This window comes from Notothenia rossii, assembly GCF_949606895.1.
Source record: "Notothenia rossii genome assembly, chromosome: 1".
Classification (NCBI taxonomy): domain Eukaryota; kingdom Metazoa; phylum Chordata; class Actinopteri; order Perciformes; family Nototheniidae; genus Notothenia; species Notothenia rossii.
The window spans coordinates 6667632-6682618 of NC_136912.1; the positions used below are offsets into that span (position 1 = coordinate 6667632).

At 38.7% G+C, this 14987-nt stretch overlaps 1 protein-coding gene across 1 annotated transcript in view; it reads left to right on the forward strand.

Annotated features, from left to right (window-relative positions):
* The first annotated feature begins 2623 nt into the window (after window positions 1–2623).
* wipf2a (WAS/WASL interacting protein family, member 2a) overlaps window positions 2624–14987 on the forward strand; it is a 31459-nt gene continuing 19095 nt past the window's right edge. Inside the window, exons 1-3 of the mRNA XM_079679299.1 lie at window positions 2624–3180; window positions 9127–9272; window positions 13255–13387. Coding sequence (XP_079535425.1) covers window positions 9213–9272; window positions 13255–13387 — 193 coding nt within the window. The 5' untranslated portion in view covers window positions 2624–3180; window positions 9127–9212. The remainder of the gene's footprint in view (window positions 3181–9126; window positions 9273–13254; window positions 13388–14987) is intronic.

Sequence of the window (14987 nt, forward strand, 5' to 3'; positions counted from 1 at the left end):
CTGCTTCCAAGTTGTGTTTGTGGCGTTGAACGTGACGCACCACATTAAAACAGAAACATATAGCAATAGGAAAGGAGTCTATTGATTATTTTAGTAGCTGTTCTTGTACAAAAAACACACTTTTGTTCAAAATGAGTACACAAAGGACGAGAGTGGCACAGGCCAGTAAACATACAAATGTAATTGAATTACATTTGCAACGGGAAATTATTCCTACACAGCGTACAGACCTGAAAGATACACACAATTTGTTTAAACGAATCCCACTGAAACACATCTTTTGTCACCCTCCTTCACCAATGCCTTTTTCTTCAAGGCTCCTAAAAACAATATGCTGCCATCCTAGCCAGTGTGCATGAGCGTAGAGTCGTAGACTGTTGTCTTGCTCTATTGCTATGCTCCTGGTCTATTTGTGCTGCAGCTGCTCTTCTGTTGTAGTCCTGACTGAGCAGTTGCTCAAGCAGCTTTACTCATGTATTAAACCACTCTTGCTTTGTTCACAAGTAACCAGCATTTCACCGAATCAACGAGGACTGAAATATTAAAGATCACAACATTAAACTATAAAATATTGGCTACAGTAATTAACATAATGGAAAAATGTGTCATTATCTGTTCTAATTAAACCACTTTGTCAATACATCTCAATGCTTAACAATGACACATACTGTAGGCTACTCTGTAGACACTATAGGCAAAGAAATAGGCTTTACTCTTAAATGAAGCTTTATTAAACATTCGGCAATATATTGTCTGTAGCTATGCATCAAGATATCTTGCGGCGTTTCTTTTTTTCCACTCAATCTCCACTGTGTTAAATTTGATCTCTGGGCGGCAGGGTGATGCGGTTGGCATTTCCACACGAAGATGATTTTGGGTTCGACCATTGTGTGCCGAGTGTATAATGAGGAGTGGACAGCTAAATATTTTTTCACCGATCTGCTACTGGCCCGGCCCGTCTATCAAATTTTAAAACTCGTAGTGGCCCCCGAGCCAAAAAGTTAGCCCCTCTCCTTCCTTAATTGCTCCAGGAGTGTCCAAACTACGGCCCGTGGGCCAAATGAGGTGTTGTGATGTGCCTGGAAATGTTTAGGGTTAATAGAAAATATAATCTGTTGTTATATCACACATAAGATCCCCTCAGTTTGTATCTCTATCATAAACATTTTTGACATATTTCTCCAGCAACTGTTTTTATACTGTTCAACGAGCGAGGACAAATTCAAAGAATAAAGCATGGGCATTATTATTGACTAATAAATTGACCACCATTTAAAACCACTTTTGTCCTTGGTCAACATGAGGTTATCCTGTACATATGTAACAAAATGTGTCTCCACTTATATTGGTGTTTGGTGTACAGTACAGTGACTCCATGCTTATCTTTCCTTTGTGTTGTGCTCCATCCAGTGGACATTCTGCGCCAGAACACCAGGCAGTGGTTTACATACATGGACGCTGGTGTTACTGAAGTACAACCAGCTAATTGATTAATAATGGATAAAGTAACACTAGCATTATGTTTCTTTAATTAATATCTTTAATTACCTATTTAAATGTTTGGTTGTCAACATATAATAATATAATGCTACCCTGCTTACTTTGATATACACTTCACATTTGATTGTGTTGTATTGCCTTTTAACCAATGAAACTTAATACAAATGAACAAATATTTGCCTTGATATGTATGTCTTGTCTGCTTTAATGATCAACAAAAACCTTATTGTATAAAAACAACTTTTATATAAGAAGGAAAACATTCTTAGCATTTTAAGTTAAAAGGTGAAACTCATGTGTACAAATAAAAATGCTGAAAGGTCAGATTCCTAATTTAAATGAAGGTTTTTTTATTTGATTAATATTGACATAAATCACATAGCAATAACTTTTTATCTTTAAATTATCATAGCTATTAACAGCAAGTTTTTTTTATTTTACAATCACATATTTACAGATTTTTTAGACACATGTTACCATTAATTGACAAAACAACTTTTAATACAAAAGAGAACATTCTGTTGGCATTTTTCCTAATGATGTCCTTTGTATGTTAACTTTTAATGTTGGTATAACGATGAAGAATACTCTGTACACAATACAAGCTTGTAATACGCCTTACTCTTAATATGAGCCCTATTTCTTGCAATATTAAGCATTTGTTTTGGCTAAACATCAAATAGGGAAATTATCAAAAACTCGTTCAATCTGGTTTTCATCATAAATATCATAAATATGAATTCACTGTATACTGTAATACACATGTATTTATGTTTTACTTTATTGCTCTTTATTTACATTTGTATTTCATTGTATTACAAAATGCTAAAATAGAGTCTATGTGAAAAACGAATTATCCCGGAATAAATAAAGTATTGTGATGAGTTTAAAAGCACATACTTTGAACATCTAAAGCACTAAAACGCAACACATAAATGACAAACAAATAATTGATGCTACTAAAACTACTTTTGAGAAAGATTACGTTTTGTGACACAGATGTCAGTTATGTATTACCCACTAGAGTATTATATATTCAATAGAACTATAATTAAAATGTTGTAAAAAACGTTGAATCTGGCATTTACGACAATACATTAACGCACCGCAGATCTGCCTCCATTTTGTGTCGGTCGGCCCCTTTTCCGGGTTTCCGACAGAACCGATAAAACGATGTCAGCGGCGGCGAGTATGGCTCTGCCCGCGGGTCAGGAGTGCGGGTAAAGTTTTCCGTAGCTACATGGAAACTGTTAAAAGTGACCCTTGAACGCTTCGTCTTTCTCAAAGAAGTCTTAAACTAAACAGGCAGCCGGACTGCGCTGACACTGACAGCTGGGAAGTAAACAGATCGATGCTAACAAGCTAACTGCCGCTAGCTCTGCAGTTTAAACCGCCACTAGCCTAGCTCGATGCTAACAAGCTAACTGCTAGCTTTGCAGTGTGAACAGCCATTAACTGATAGCCGAAGCTAACAAGCTTGCTGCTAGCTCCGCAGTGTAAACCACTAGCCGAGCTGAAGCTAACGTTAGCCAGCTAACCTGTACGTGTGTTTTTTTAGCCGTTACATCTCCAGGAATTGCCAGCATTTTTTTTTGGTCAAACTACACCGACGAAGGATTTGGTACTTTCCATTTATGTGGTTTTTGGAGGACTGTATTATCTTCTACTTCGAGCCCCAGGGTGAGTACATTCCCAGGAAGCTAACTTTACTTTAGTTTTTAAGCTAGTTGCCAGGTAGATTTGAGTCTACCTGGGAGCGGCTAAACAACCTGCACAGGCCTCACAGATCCTGTTTTCACTGGGCTCTATTTAGTATGCAGTGGTGGAAAGTATCCAAGTAGCTCAAGTATTATACTTAGGTTGGATTTTGAGGTACGTGTACTTTACTTGAGTATTTACATTTTTTCCTACTTTGTACTTCTACCTCACTACAATTCATAGGTACACATTTTACTTTTGTACATTTATTTAATACCTTTAGTTACTTTACCGATGTTGATTAATGATATGAAATATAATCAACACTTATATATGACTAGAGTAAAATTCACAAGCTACCCTGCAGCATACAGAGTCATTAAAACTAGCTGCACCTTTACCAGCTTTGAGAACACTTTAATGATCAATCATTATAAAACATATCATATATATTATTCTGAAATGGGCCAATCTGCTGAATGAGTACTGTTACTTTTGTATATTTTGTCTATATATGCTGATACTTTTGTAGTTTTACTTGTGTAACATTTTGATTGCAGGACTTTTAATTGTAACAAAGTATTCCTACACTCTGTCCTATGGGAATCACATATCATATTAAATATCGACGATACATTTCCCAAGAGGGTCTTTCAATAATTAGTTTAGTTAAGAAGTATTAACACATCATCCTTTTTAATTTATCACAAACATTTAAAATCATCCCAGTTAGAGATACATAAACTATAAAGTTGCATAACTTGCACTTTGTTGCAATGAACTCCTGAATTTGTACAACAACATTTATTAGTTAAAGTTCAATAATAATAATAATAATCTTAAACCAATCTTCTTCTTTTTTTCACAATTTTGTCCTGTAAGTGGATGAGCACACAAAGCAGGCTATGTTATGGCTTTACTTGGGCTGTCAGTGCCATTAGAAACACACACACACACACACACACACACACACACACACACACACACACACACACACACACACAGACTTTTTGCTCAGTGTATTTCCTTGACCACAAAAGTGTTTAACTTCCTCATACAGCTCCACCTCCCAGGTTGTATCTCCCTTTGCTGTGTCACGCTGTTTATCTGAGGACATTTCTTTCCATTTGTTGTTTATCTGGATAGCTCAATGGAGACCAAAGATCAGCGGTCTTGATCTACTTATGGCTACTTCACCTTACCTTGATGTTGAATGGAAAGGAGTAAGATTACAGGGGTCAAAGCTCTAGACCTGCTGGTTTTATCAGGGTATAGATGCATGAATGTGTAAAAAGATACAAGACGTGTACTTTAATCTTCTATTCAAAAAGCCATATTTCTACAATAATATATATTAAACAGTGTTTATGAAGGGGCTCAATGTGACTCTTGCAGTTACAGAAGAACAGAACAGTTATGTAGAGACTTATTCTTTTGTAAGGTGTTTAATCTCTATGATAATCAATAATACCTACATCTGATAATGTTTGTGCTCAATACTTGTCAGCAGAAGAATCATTTTGGCCCAAACTATGTATTTCAAAATAAAAAGGTGAAGTTTTTCCAAAAGCAGTAACTAATGTCCGCTTCAACAAGCCACTATTTTTAACATCCATTAATCTATTGAGTCTCTGAAATGTCATTGTAATGGAAAATTCCCATCCAATGTTCCCAGAGTCCAAACTGATCTCCTTATGAGTTTTTCAAAATGTTTTTTTTATCCAATTTATAGAATGAATTGCACTACCAAGAACTAGTCTACTTTAGAAGCAGGGTTATTAAGAAACAGAGGAAATCTTCAAATAAATTGTTTTAGGTGTATGCATCTCAATTTCAAACAGAATGACGTTGTAAGGTGTGTTAATAGCGGATGAGTAATTATTCTGATTATTAGTCATATTATGCGATGATTGTGACGTTGGGAGTGTGGAAATCCTTTCATTTAGTAGAGAGTGCTTGAATTTGACTTGTAATAAGCTGTACAAACCCCCATTGTAGTTATTCAGAGTTTAAATATCCAGATTCCATATATCCCCATACACATTTTTCGTAGAGTTTCTTGTGATGACAGACATGGGGTGTTTCTGATGTGTAATGCTGAACCATGGTGGGTAGCAGTGCACATTTTAGTTTTACATTTGTATCTATGGAATATGTTATTAATTTATTCAAACAGAATTTGGGCTGCATTAATAAATGTCTAAATGTTATCAAATCGCAATATGGACTAGTGCAATATCCAAAGCACCATAAGAGCAACATTCAGTAAAGGCAAAATATGTACAAATATCTGAATTACAAACGGTATTCTATAGACTTAATAAAATCTTTGTTTTGGTACAGATCATCTTAAAGTCATGTCTCTTACAGGTCTTTTATATTTACCCAAATCAAAAACTTCTATATTAAAAGACCTATGGTAATCTCACACCTGAAACTGCTCTAAATGTGTCATCACTACGATTGAGGTCACTGGATCTCCCCAAACCAGTTGGCTGTCTGATCCCATTGTTGGCTCATGAAGGATCCTCACCCCGCTGCCGCTCCATTCCTCAGGCGGCCTCAGCGTCGGGCAGGTTTTCACCCGCGGAAACGAAAGGAATCTCACTGAGCGAGCTCTCCAGTGGTTTAAAATGCACCGACACAGAAACTGAGAGTTTAGCGTTATCTTGTTCAAATTCAAAGGTGTTATCATCATATGCACATAAGCTACAGTGTAGAAATAGCAATGAAATTCTTCTGACCCGAGCTCCTCCAACAAAGCTATAATAAAATATAAAAATAAAGAAGTCTATATACATGTAAATAGAATATGATAGGTACAAGAACAGAATATGAAATTACATCCGGTTTATATAAATAAGTAAATTGCAAGATGACGAACAGACGAATGTTTATTGGGGCACTTTACAGAGCACAGGTGTTTCACAGTCTTATGGCCTGTTGGATAAAAGTGTCCCTGAGTCTGGTGTTTTTCGTCCGGGGAGGCCGAGTGTAAAGAGCCACAAAGACTAGTTTCAAAGCATGATATTAATCGACATATGAGATACCGAATATCCAAACTATCAATAACTTTATTACGGTCATACAGCTTTAATAGTGAAACTCAGAACTGATATTCCCGGATGCTCATATATGTTGTAATCATTACACTGAATGACTTCTAATCAGAATAACTACAAAACTGCTATCGCACAATAATGCCCTTCTTGTTAAAATTGTGATGCATAAACCTTTAACCAATAAACAGATATTTTTTGTTTACTTGTACACACTTGTTGCATCCCTAGTTAAAAGCGCACCTTGTCTTCTCTTTTCCCTTTTTTAAAAGCTCATCTTCTCTGCACACGTCACTGATGTTTCCCAGGAGCTTCTTAAGCAACAGCTTCCTTTTCCAAGAATGTCCTTTCTATAGAGCAAAGTGGGAACCGCCATTTGTTTCCACTGTGAAGCAGCAGAATGAAACATGTTGGCATCGGTCCTCCTCGTCGTCTTGTTTTCTCCTTAGCGTAGCATTCACGTTAGCATAAGAAATCCACTCTGCCTAATTTATTTATTTATGAGAAGAGTACTTCCCATCCTGATTCAGAAGCTCTTTGACGAGGGAGTAAAACAAAGTATAGAAAACGTACACGTAAAACAGCAAGGAACAGATTTTTAGCAACAAGCATGTTTTTTGGTCTGTTTTTTTTAGCTCTATCTAAAAACATCAAGGCAAGTTTATTTATATAGCACTTTTCAACACAAGGCAATTCAAAGTGCTTTACAAAAAATGAAAGACATTAAGAAAATGGCAATTAAAATCAGTCATTAAAAAGAAAAGTTAATCAAATAAACATTAAAAGAAAAAATACATGGATAAAAGTTACAGTGCAGTCTAAGATGTGAATAGTTCAGTGTGTATTTATAACGAAATACATATATGGTTAAACTAAGCCAATAAATAAATACAATAAATGGGTATTCCCCGCAGAGAATCAGACTCGCTTTATAAAGAAGTAAATAATATATAAAATAGTTTCAAACACAAAAGCAAGTAATATAGAATTCAAGCAAAACTGCAACGTGTTTAAAACAAACAACATTCAATTGAACATACAATGAACCATGCAACAGTAATCAAACGGACATTGAATTACTTGAACCGATAAAGTTAGCAGCGTTTAGTAAAAAGACAAGAGATGTCAGCTAGTCTTTAATCCTGTTTTCTAACCTTAACTCAATGCAGGTGATCTCATGTTTTAACCTGTTTGTTCCGCAGAGAGGTGGAGTGACTTTATTCACATTAAGCCTCTTACAACCATAATGACATGGAAATGACTAATGATCATGTTACGACATTACATTCTGGATTTATTAGAGACTCTCCGCCATTACAGACCGAGGATTGTCTTGTGTGGACATTTCATGGGTTTCTTATTCTCTTCTACATCAACATGTGTCCCCTCTTCTTCATGTCTCTTCTACATCAACATGTGTCCCCTCTTCTTCATGTCTCTTCTACATCAACATGTGTCCCCTCTTCTTCATGTCTCTTCTACATCAACATGTGTCCCCTCTTCTTCATGTCTCTTCTACATCAACATGTGTCCCCTCTACTTCATGTCTCTTCCACAGCAACATGTGTCCCCTCTTCTTCATGTCTACTCTACATCAACATGTGTCCCTTCTGTGGAAAGAGTCTCTGAAAGTTTCAGGAACAAAGATTCTCTCTCTTTTTGATCCATTTCTATAAAAACCCGTCTGAAAATGAGCTGATCAGATTTTGGACACTTTATGATGTCATAACGATGTTTTGAATCTCCTCCTAGAGCACCATTGTGTTCTTTGTAACCAAATCTCTCTCAGAGGGGCGTGGGGAGGGGCTCCTTATTTTCATCTAAAGTTACAGACAGAGAATCAGCACTTTGGAAACAGGGCTGAAACAGAGGGGATTATGGGTAATGCTGCAATGACCTGTTTGGTGTTTCAGCCAATCAGAGACAGGCTCTGTATATATCTGAGACCTGTGATACATTGATGAGAAACTGTATAATAGGAGATCTTTAAGGTCTTTGGTCACGTTTCATGTTAGTACAATGTCACAAATTCTGTGGATTTGGGAGGTTCTATATCACAGAATCTTTTATTAGGGTAAAGTTATATAAACAGATAGTGATGGTTTTGTTAATTCAATTAAGAAGTGGTTTAAATAACCATAATGCACTTCTCAACCTATTTATTAATTTCTTCTTTCACTTGCGTCACCTGAGAAAACCTTGATCTGTTGTACTCCCATTTTTCATTTATCAAAACTACCACTTTCCACCTCGGCCACAAATATAAATATTTGCCATATTTTATAATGTTGGAGCTCATCTTTGGAAACCTGTTAAGAAGTGTTTTCTCACTGTGGCCGTTTCTTCCCACCACATTTCCACAGAAGGTAGACAGTTATTTTAATATTGGCAGAACTCTATCTACATATACTTTTTTTGTGGGGACAAATGATAGAAGAAGCCTACCTGTGTTTGGTATTATTTAAACGCACAAAAGGACAATATAAAAAAACTAAAAGACCATTTTAATACTGGCTCAACTCTACTTTAGGATTTCTTTGACAGTGATTGGTGTGTAAAATGAAGTGTTTACTCAGAAAGAAATCCCCTTAAACATAAGACATCCTTTCATTTGGTTTACTTCATACTCACAGAGCTGCGACGCCAAATGGGTGCTTCAACTTTTTGTTTTGTAGTCCACTGTAGTTTCATCTTAATCAAAGAAACTAGATATTTATATTTGTTTGCCACATCAGCGTTCACATTTCATTTAAATCTGAAAAACAACAGAATTTGTACGCCCGACTTAGTAAACAAAGCTGTGATCCAGTATTTAAAATATCTTTTTTTTCCTCTTAATCTCAAACGTAATGTATTTGTTGTTTTGCAGGAGTGTCCGTGTGTGGTCTCAGCTGAGAGTGTAAAGTCACCGCTCCTTCCCCCCCGCCCACAGAGAGGTGCCAACAGAGGGCCAGGATGCCTCCTCCTCCTCCCCCCCCACCCCCAGGACCTCCGCCTCCCCCAACCTTCCATCAGGTCAGTGACTGCACAGCATACTGCAAAGGTATAACAATAAAGCTTTATTTATACAGCACTTTTCATACAACACACGCAGCTCAAAGTGCTTTACAAAATGACAGAAGTTAAAAACAAACGACAAGAAACTCCCCTCGGATCAATTGTTAAGAACTTTACAGGTACAACATATAACATTTGATCAGGTTAATGGACACAAGGAGGTGAAACATGACAACAATAAACCAAACAATGGTTTCTCTCTGACAGACAAGACAACTGAGTCGATGCATCAATATAAGCTAATCTAAAAAGATGTGTCTTTTAACTGGCGTTTACAAATGTCCACTGAGTGATAACATCTGTTATCAGTGATGCAAAATTGCAAATTAGTCGCTTTTCGGCGCCTCCCGCTTTTTTAACGCTGATTTGGGTGACTTGTGTAATTCGTGGAGAACCGAAGAGTTTTCGTTTTGGGGGGGGGGGGGGTCTGTCTGTCTGTCTGTCTGTCTGTCTGTCTGTCTGTCTGTCTGTCTGTCTGTCTGTCTGTCTGTCCGATTGACGGACGGACAACTTCTCACTTCAAAAAAGAAGAAGAAATCTAGATCGCAAAATAATTAAACAAGCGAGTGCCTGTTTTTCCTGGCCAAGGACAGGTTCTTTGAACACAACACGAGCGTAACGTGTCTTCACGTGGTTATGTCTCTCTGAAAGGAGTAACGGAGAGCATCGGAACGCCGCTCCAGCTCTTCAAATATTGCAGTACCCATAAGGAGCCGTACACATGCCGCAGTGTTTGCGTGGCTGTGTCTTTAGTTGTAAGCAGTGGCGATCTGTTGTTATTAGCATCTGGTTAGCTAGCTATGCTAACGAATTTAAAGAGCTTTTCTCCGACCAGGTGGAAGAGAGCTCTCTCCTGAGAGGCTCAAATAACCTCAGCTCAGTGAGGTTAAGGCACACCTTGATATGATCATTATAGTTATTAATGAGACTAAATGAAAAACAGGTATAAAATATTATATGACAGTAACAAAAAAGTTGTTAAAAATAACAAGAATAGAGTTTAAAAGGGCAGTGATTTGTAAAATATCCAAAAAGAAAAATCTGCTTACAGTTCTGTTTCAAATGGGTGTTGAGAGATGTACCCATAGATCTCCTCATGTTGCTCTCAAAGTGCACCAGATTGATGCTTTTAACTTCAATATGTAAAAAAAAAATCTTCCCGGGGGAGCATGCCCCCGGACCCCCCTAGAGGAGGTTAGGTCCCCTCCACTTAAATCATGTTCACATGGATACTAAATACATTTGCACACATCTTGTGTCCATATCTTTCTGTTGTGTTGGCCATGCCAGAACTGTGCACGTGAATGCATGCATGCGCGAGTCATGGTGAGATATCTGGATTAAGAGGTTGCTTTTTCTTTGCACAGCATGAAAGAAAGGCCAAATGAATGGGCTGTGATTTTAGTTTTTTTAAACAGAGGTTGAGTTCAATAATTTGTACGGCCCTCGGAGGATGTTGTAAAAATTGAAAGAAAAAAGGTTCCCCACCCCTGCTGTAAATAATAATAAAAACCCTTGATTTATAACTTAACATCTCTGTCTCCTATTGATCTGAGTATATTATAAAGAACAGTTAATTGAAGCATTATAGCACAGGCCTTTGTCAGATGGTATATTACGCTGTTTTTTTCTGCTTCGAATAGTTCTCTCTTTTTTCACCATACCTGTGTTTGCATGACTGGTTATAGAATATCACTCGACACCGGTTTGAGAATCAATAATCAGGCACTAATGTATTCTTGCATGAAGGAGCAGAGTCAACTCACATAGAGGAATATGGTTCAACTCACACACGAGGTATGCTGCTAAAGGAACAGGAAATCACATCAAGCTTATATGGTCTAAGTGTATTCCCACTCATAGTCGTAAATCGGTTTGGTGTCGGCAGGTTCCCGTACATGCAGGTATTCCTCATTACAAATATGTTGCTCTTTGCCCCTCAAAGGGTGGGAGACGAGAGTAGCTGTAGATAAACAAAGTGAATTATGCCCTGCCCCCTTCTATCTAAAGAGGAGGCCGCTGCATCTCACACACAGCACCATGGTTCTTGGATAACATAGGCATACCAAAGTCTGTTGTATTTTCCCCAACACATCAAACACCGCAAACAATAGGAGTTAAGACTTCAGTAAAGCAGAATCCATCCCCAACTTACTGTAAACGTATGTATAAATGTGTCTGTTGATTGTGTATATACATATTTTTATATATATTTGTATTGTATTATTCAGGATGGTGGGAAACGGTATTTCGATCTTTCTGTCTGTACACACAAACTGAAAGATTGACTATAAAGTTGACTTTGATATAGACTCTTTTAGGACCACCTGCATTACTTCCTGTTCATACAAGGGATGCCAGCGATCTTTCGAATATTCGTTACAGTCTCCATAATCGAAAATTATTAAAAAAAATCTATTTTTATTATTATTTATGTTTTTCTTTTTTTCCTGGCTTAGTTTCAACCAAAATATAGACTAATGCTAATAATAGTAATATTATTAATAATTTTAAATGGCCATTGGTCACATTGGTCACACCACCAGTTTGTTTTACTGTAAACGAATAATCGATTAATATTCGCCAGGGCTGTCCGATTTTTCGAATTTGATCATGGTCAGTTTCTGGCATCCCTTGTTCATACCTGCATCCCACCACACACACACACACACACACACACACACACACACACACACACACACACACACACACACACCTGGCTTAACCTGTCTACAGATGATTCATGTTATCTTCACTGTGCACCAGTCTATCACAGTAACATTTTTTACCTCTGTGTTTTATACATTTTTTTGCAGCATTGGATTTAAACTAAACTAAATCCTGCATTCATGAATCTTAAATGTTTGAAGTCGCAGTAATGCCTGGTGACTCATTGACTAATTTCCGCCCGGCCCACTAATGAGACAACGCCCTGGGTTTCCCTTTTTCCCCCGATACTTCTTCAACTCACCGATCAGCATCTGCAGGATATTACAGACGAGCAGCTTCCTGTTCTTCAAGAGTGAAATTACCAGTCTGAAGAAGATTTGATAATAATAATAATCATTAGTTCAAACACACTGTAAAAGCACTTCAACATGACTATAAGATAGGGCTGTGCAATTAATCGTATTTTAATCGCAATTACGATTTTGGCCTGCCACAATTACAAAACAACATAATCGAAAAAAACTATTATTTAGCTTTGCTAGGTTGTGACAGTGCACTACAGCACATTTGATCTAATTAATTTTAGTCTAATTTTTATTTATCATATTTATATATGTTCAGTAACTTGTGGAAGTGCGCTACAAAATATTTGTTGATCTTGTTTATTGGTATTTATTATTTTGATATTATTTATTTAAATATATCATTTATTTAATTAATTTTTGTATTGGTTTTTCAGTTGAATTATACGTTCAGGGTAATCAACAGTTAAAAAGATACCGTTCAAATTATTATTTGTTTTAAAGTTCAATAAATTGATGTTTTCAAAGTCAATGAATAATCGTTTTTAATAATCGTGATTCAATTATTGACCAAAAATAATCGTGATTATGATTTTTGCCATAATCGGGCAGCCCTACTATAAGGGGATAATAGTGTGAGAAAAGTTAAACCATTCCTTAAAGAACGGTATCACATTAATTTAATGGAAAACAAGGGAGAGAAACCTGAAGCCTGGGCTGAACATCCTGTTCCTCTTTGTGTTTCGTACCTGGCATGAACACCAGCGATGGTTAATTATAACAAAATAAGTTTCAGGCTCTGCCGTCAAAATCCCTGACATGGCCAATCTACTGCATCATGTGACATTTGTTTACAAAGCCTTGAGTCTCTCTGTGAAAGTGTGCCATGTGAACCCAATCAAAATGTTTTAAGACGTGTCAGACGAGATGAACTGGAGATGTGATATTTCTATTTTCTTTCTCGGCAGGCGAACATAAATCCTCCCAAACTGGGCTCGAATGAGACCAAAGGCAGAGGAGCGCTGCTGTCGGACATCCATAAAGGCGCCAGACTAAAGAAGGTCTCAGGGGTCAATGACCGGAGCAGCCCCATTATAGAGAGTGAGTCACTGAGCATGCATACACATATTAAACACGTCCTTATAAGCAAAATAAAGCTTATATTGGAGAAAAGATAAACACCAAAATGTGAGTTATTATTAAATAACACGTTAATGTTCTTATGAACATTTCATTCAGTCCTGATACCTTTAGTTAATGTTATATGGGATTTGTAAATGTCTCCTACAGATCTGAAATATACTTCGGTCGGGGGGGGAGGGGTGCTAGTGGAGCACACTCATCAAGGGGGGGGGGGTGCTAGTGGAGCACACTCATCAAGTGGGGGGGTGCTAGTGGAGCACACTCATCAAGGGGGGGGGGGTGCTAGTGGGGGGCGGGGGGGTAGTGGAGCACACTCATCAAGGGGGGGGGTAGTGGAGCACACTCATCAAGGGGGGGGGTGCTAGTGGAGCACACATCAAGGGGGGGGGTGCTAGTGGAGCACACTCATCAAGGGGGGGGGGTGCTAGTGGAACACACTCATCAAGGGGGGGGGTGCTAGTGGAGCACACTCATCAAGGGGGTGTGTGCTAGTGGGGCACACTCATCAAGGGGGGGGGGGAGCTAGTGGAGCACACGCATCAAGGGGGTGGGGGGGTGCTAGTGGAACACACTCATCAAGGGGGGGTGCTAGTGGAGCACACTCATCAAGAGGGGGGGGGGGGGTGCTAGTGGAGCACACTCATCAAGGGGGGGGTGCTAGTGGGGGGGGGGTGCTAGTGGAGCACACATCAAGGGGGGGGTGCTAGTGGAGCACACTCATCAAGGGGGGGTGCTAGTGGAGCACACTCATCAAGGGGGTGTGTGCTAGTGGAGCACACTCATCAAGGGGGGGGGGTGCTAGTGGACCACACTCATCAAGGTGGGGGTGCTAGTGGAGCACTCATCAAGGGGGGGGGTTGCTAGTGGAGCACACTCATCAAGGGGGGGGGAGCTAGTGGAGCACACTCATCAAGGGGGGGGGTGCTAGTGGAGCACACTCATCAAGGGGGGGGGTGCTAGTGGGGGGCGGGGGGCTAGTGGAGCACACTCATCAAGGGGGGGGGGGGTGCTAGTGGAACACACTCATCAAGGGGGGGGGTGCTAGTGCAGCACACTCATGAACTGTTCGCCGGAGCCTCGCAGCGGAGTTACTGCGGTGCGCCTAAAGCAGAGCAAACAGGTTCAGGAGGGGTAGTTAATCGATCGCGTCGTGCTCGTGGCCGGATAATAAAAGATTACGCCTAAATGGGTCGCGAAATATACTTTGGCAGACGTTAATATACCTGGGCGGCCCGCCCAAGTGAAGTCTATGTGTGGGAAACCCTGGTAAAGCTGGACAGTAGTAGACATGTCTCTTGAAATCAACACATGCATCAAATAAACACTTTCTTATTTGTGCCCCAATTGATATTTGAGTTCTCCAACTGCTTGTGGCTTGGCACAGTATTTCTGAGAGACATTTATTCTGCCAAATGTCTGAGTACTGAGTTCAAGTGCTTCTCAGTTAATGGTGAATGAAAAGACAAATAAAAAAAAAATATATATGTATACATTTCCAAGAACTCGATGCAGTGTTAATTCCACAATGTAATAAACAAAGATAGATGAATCTAAAAGT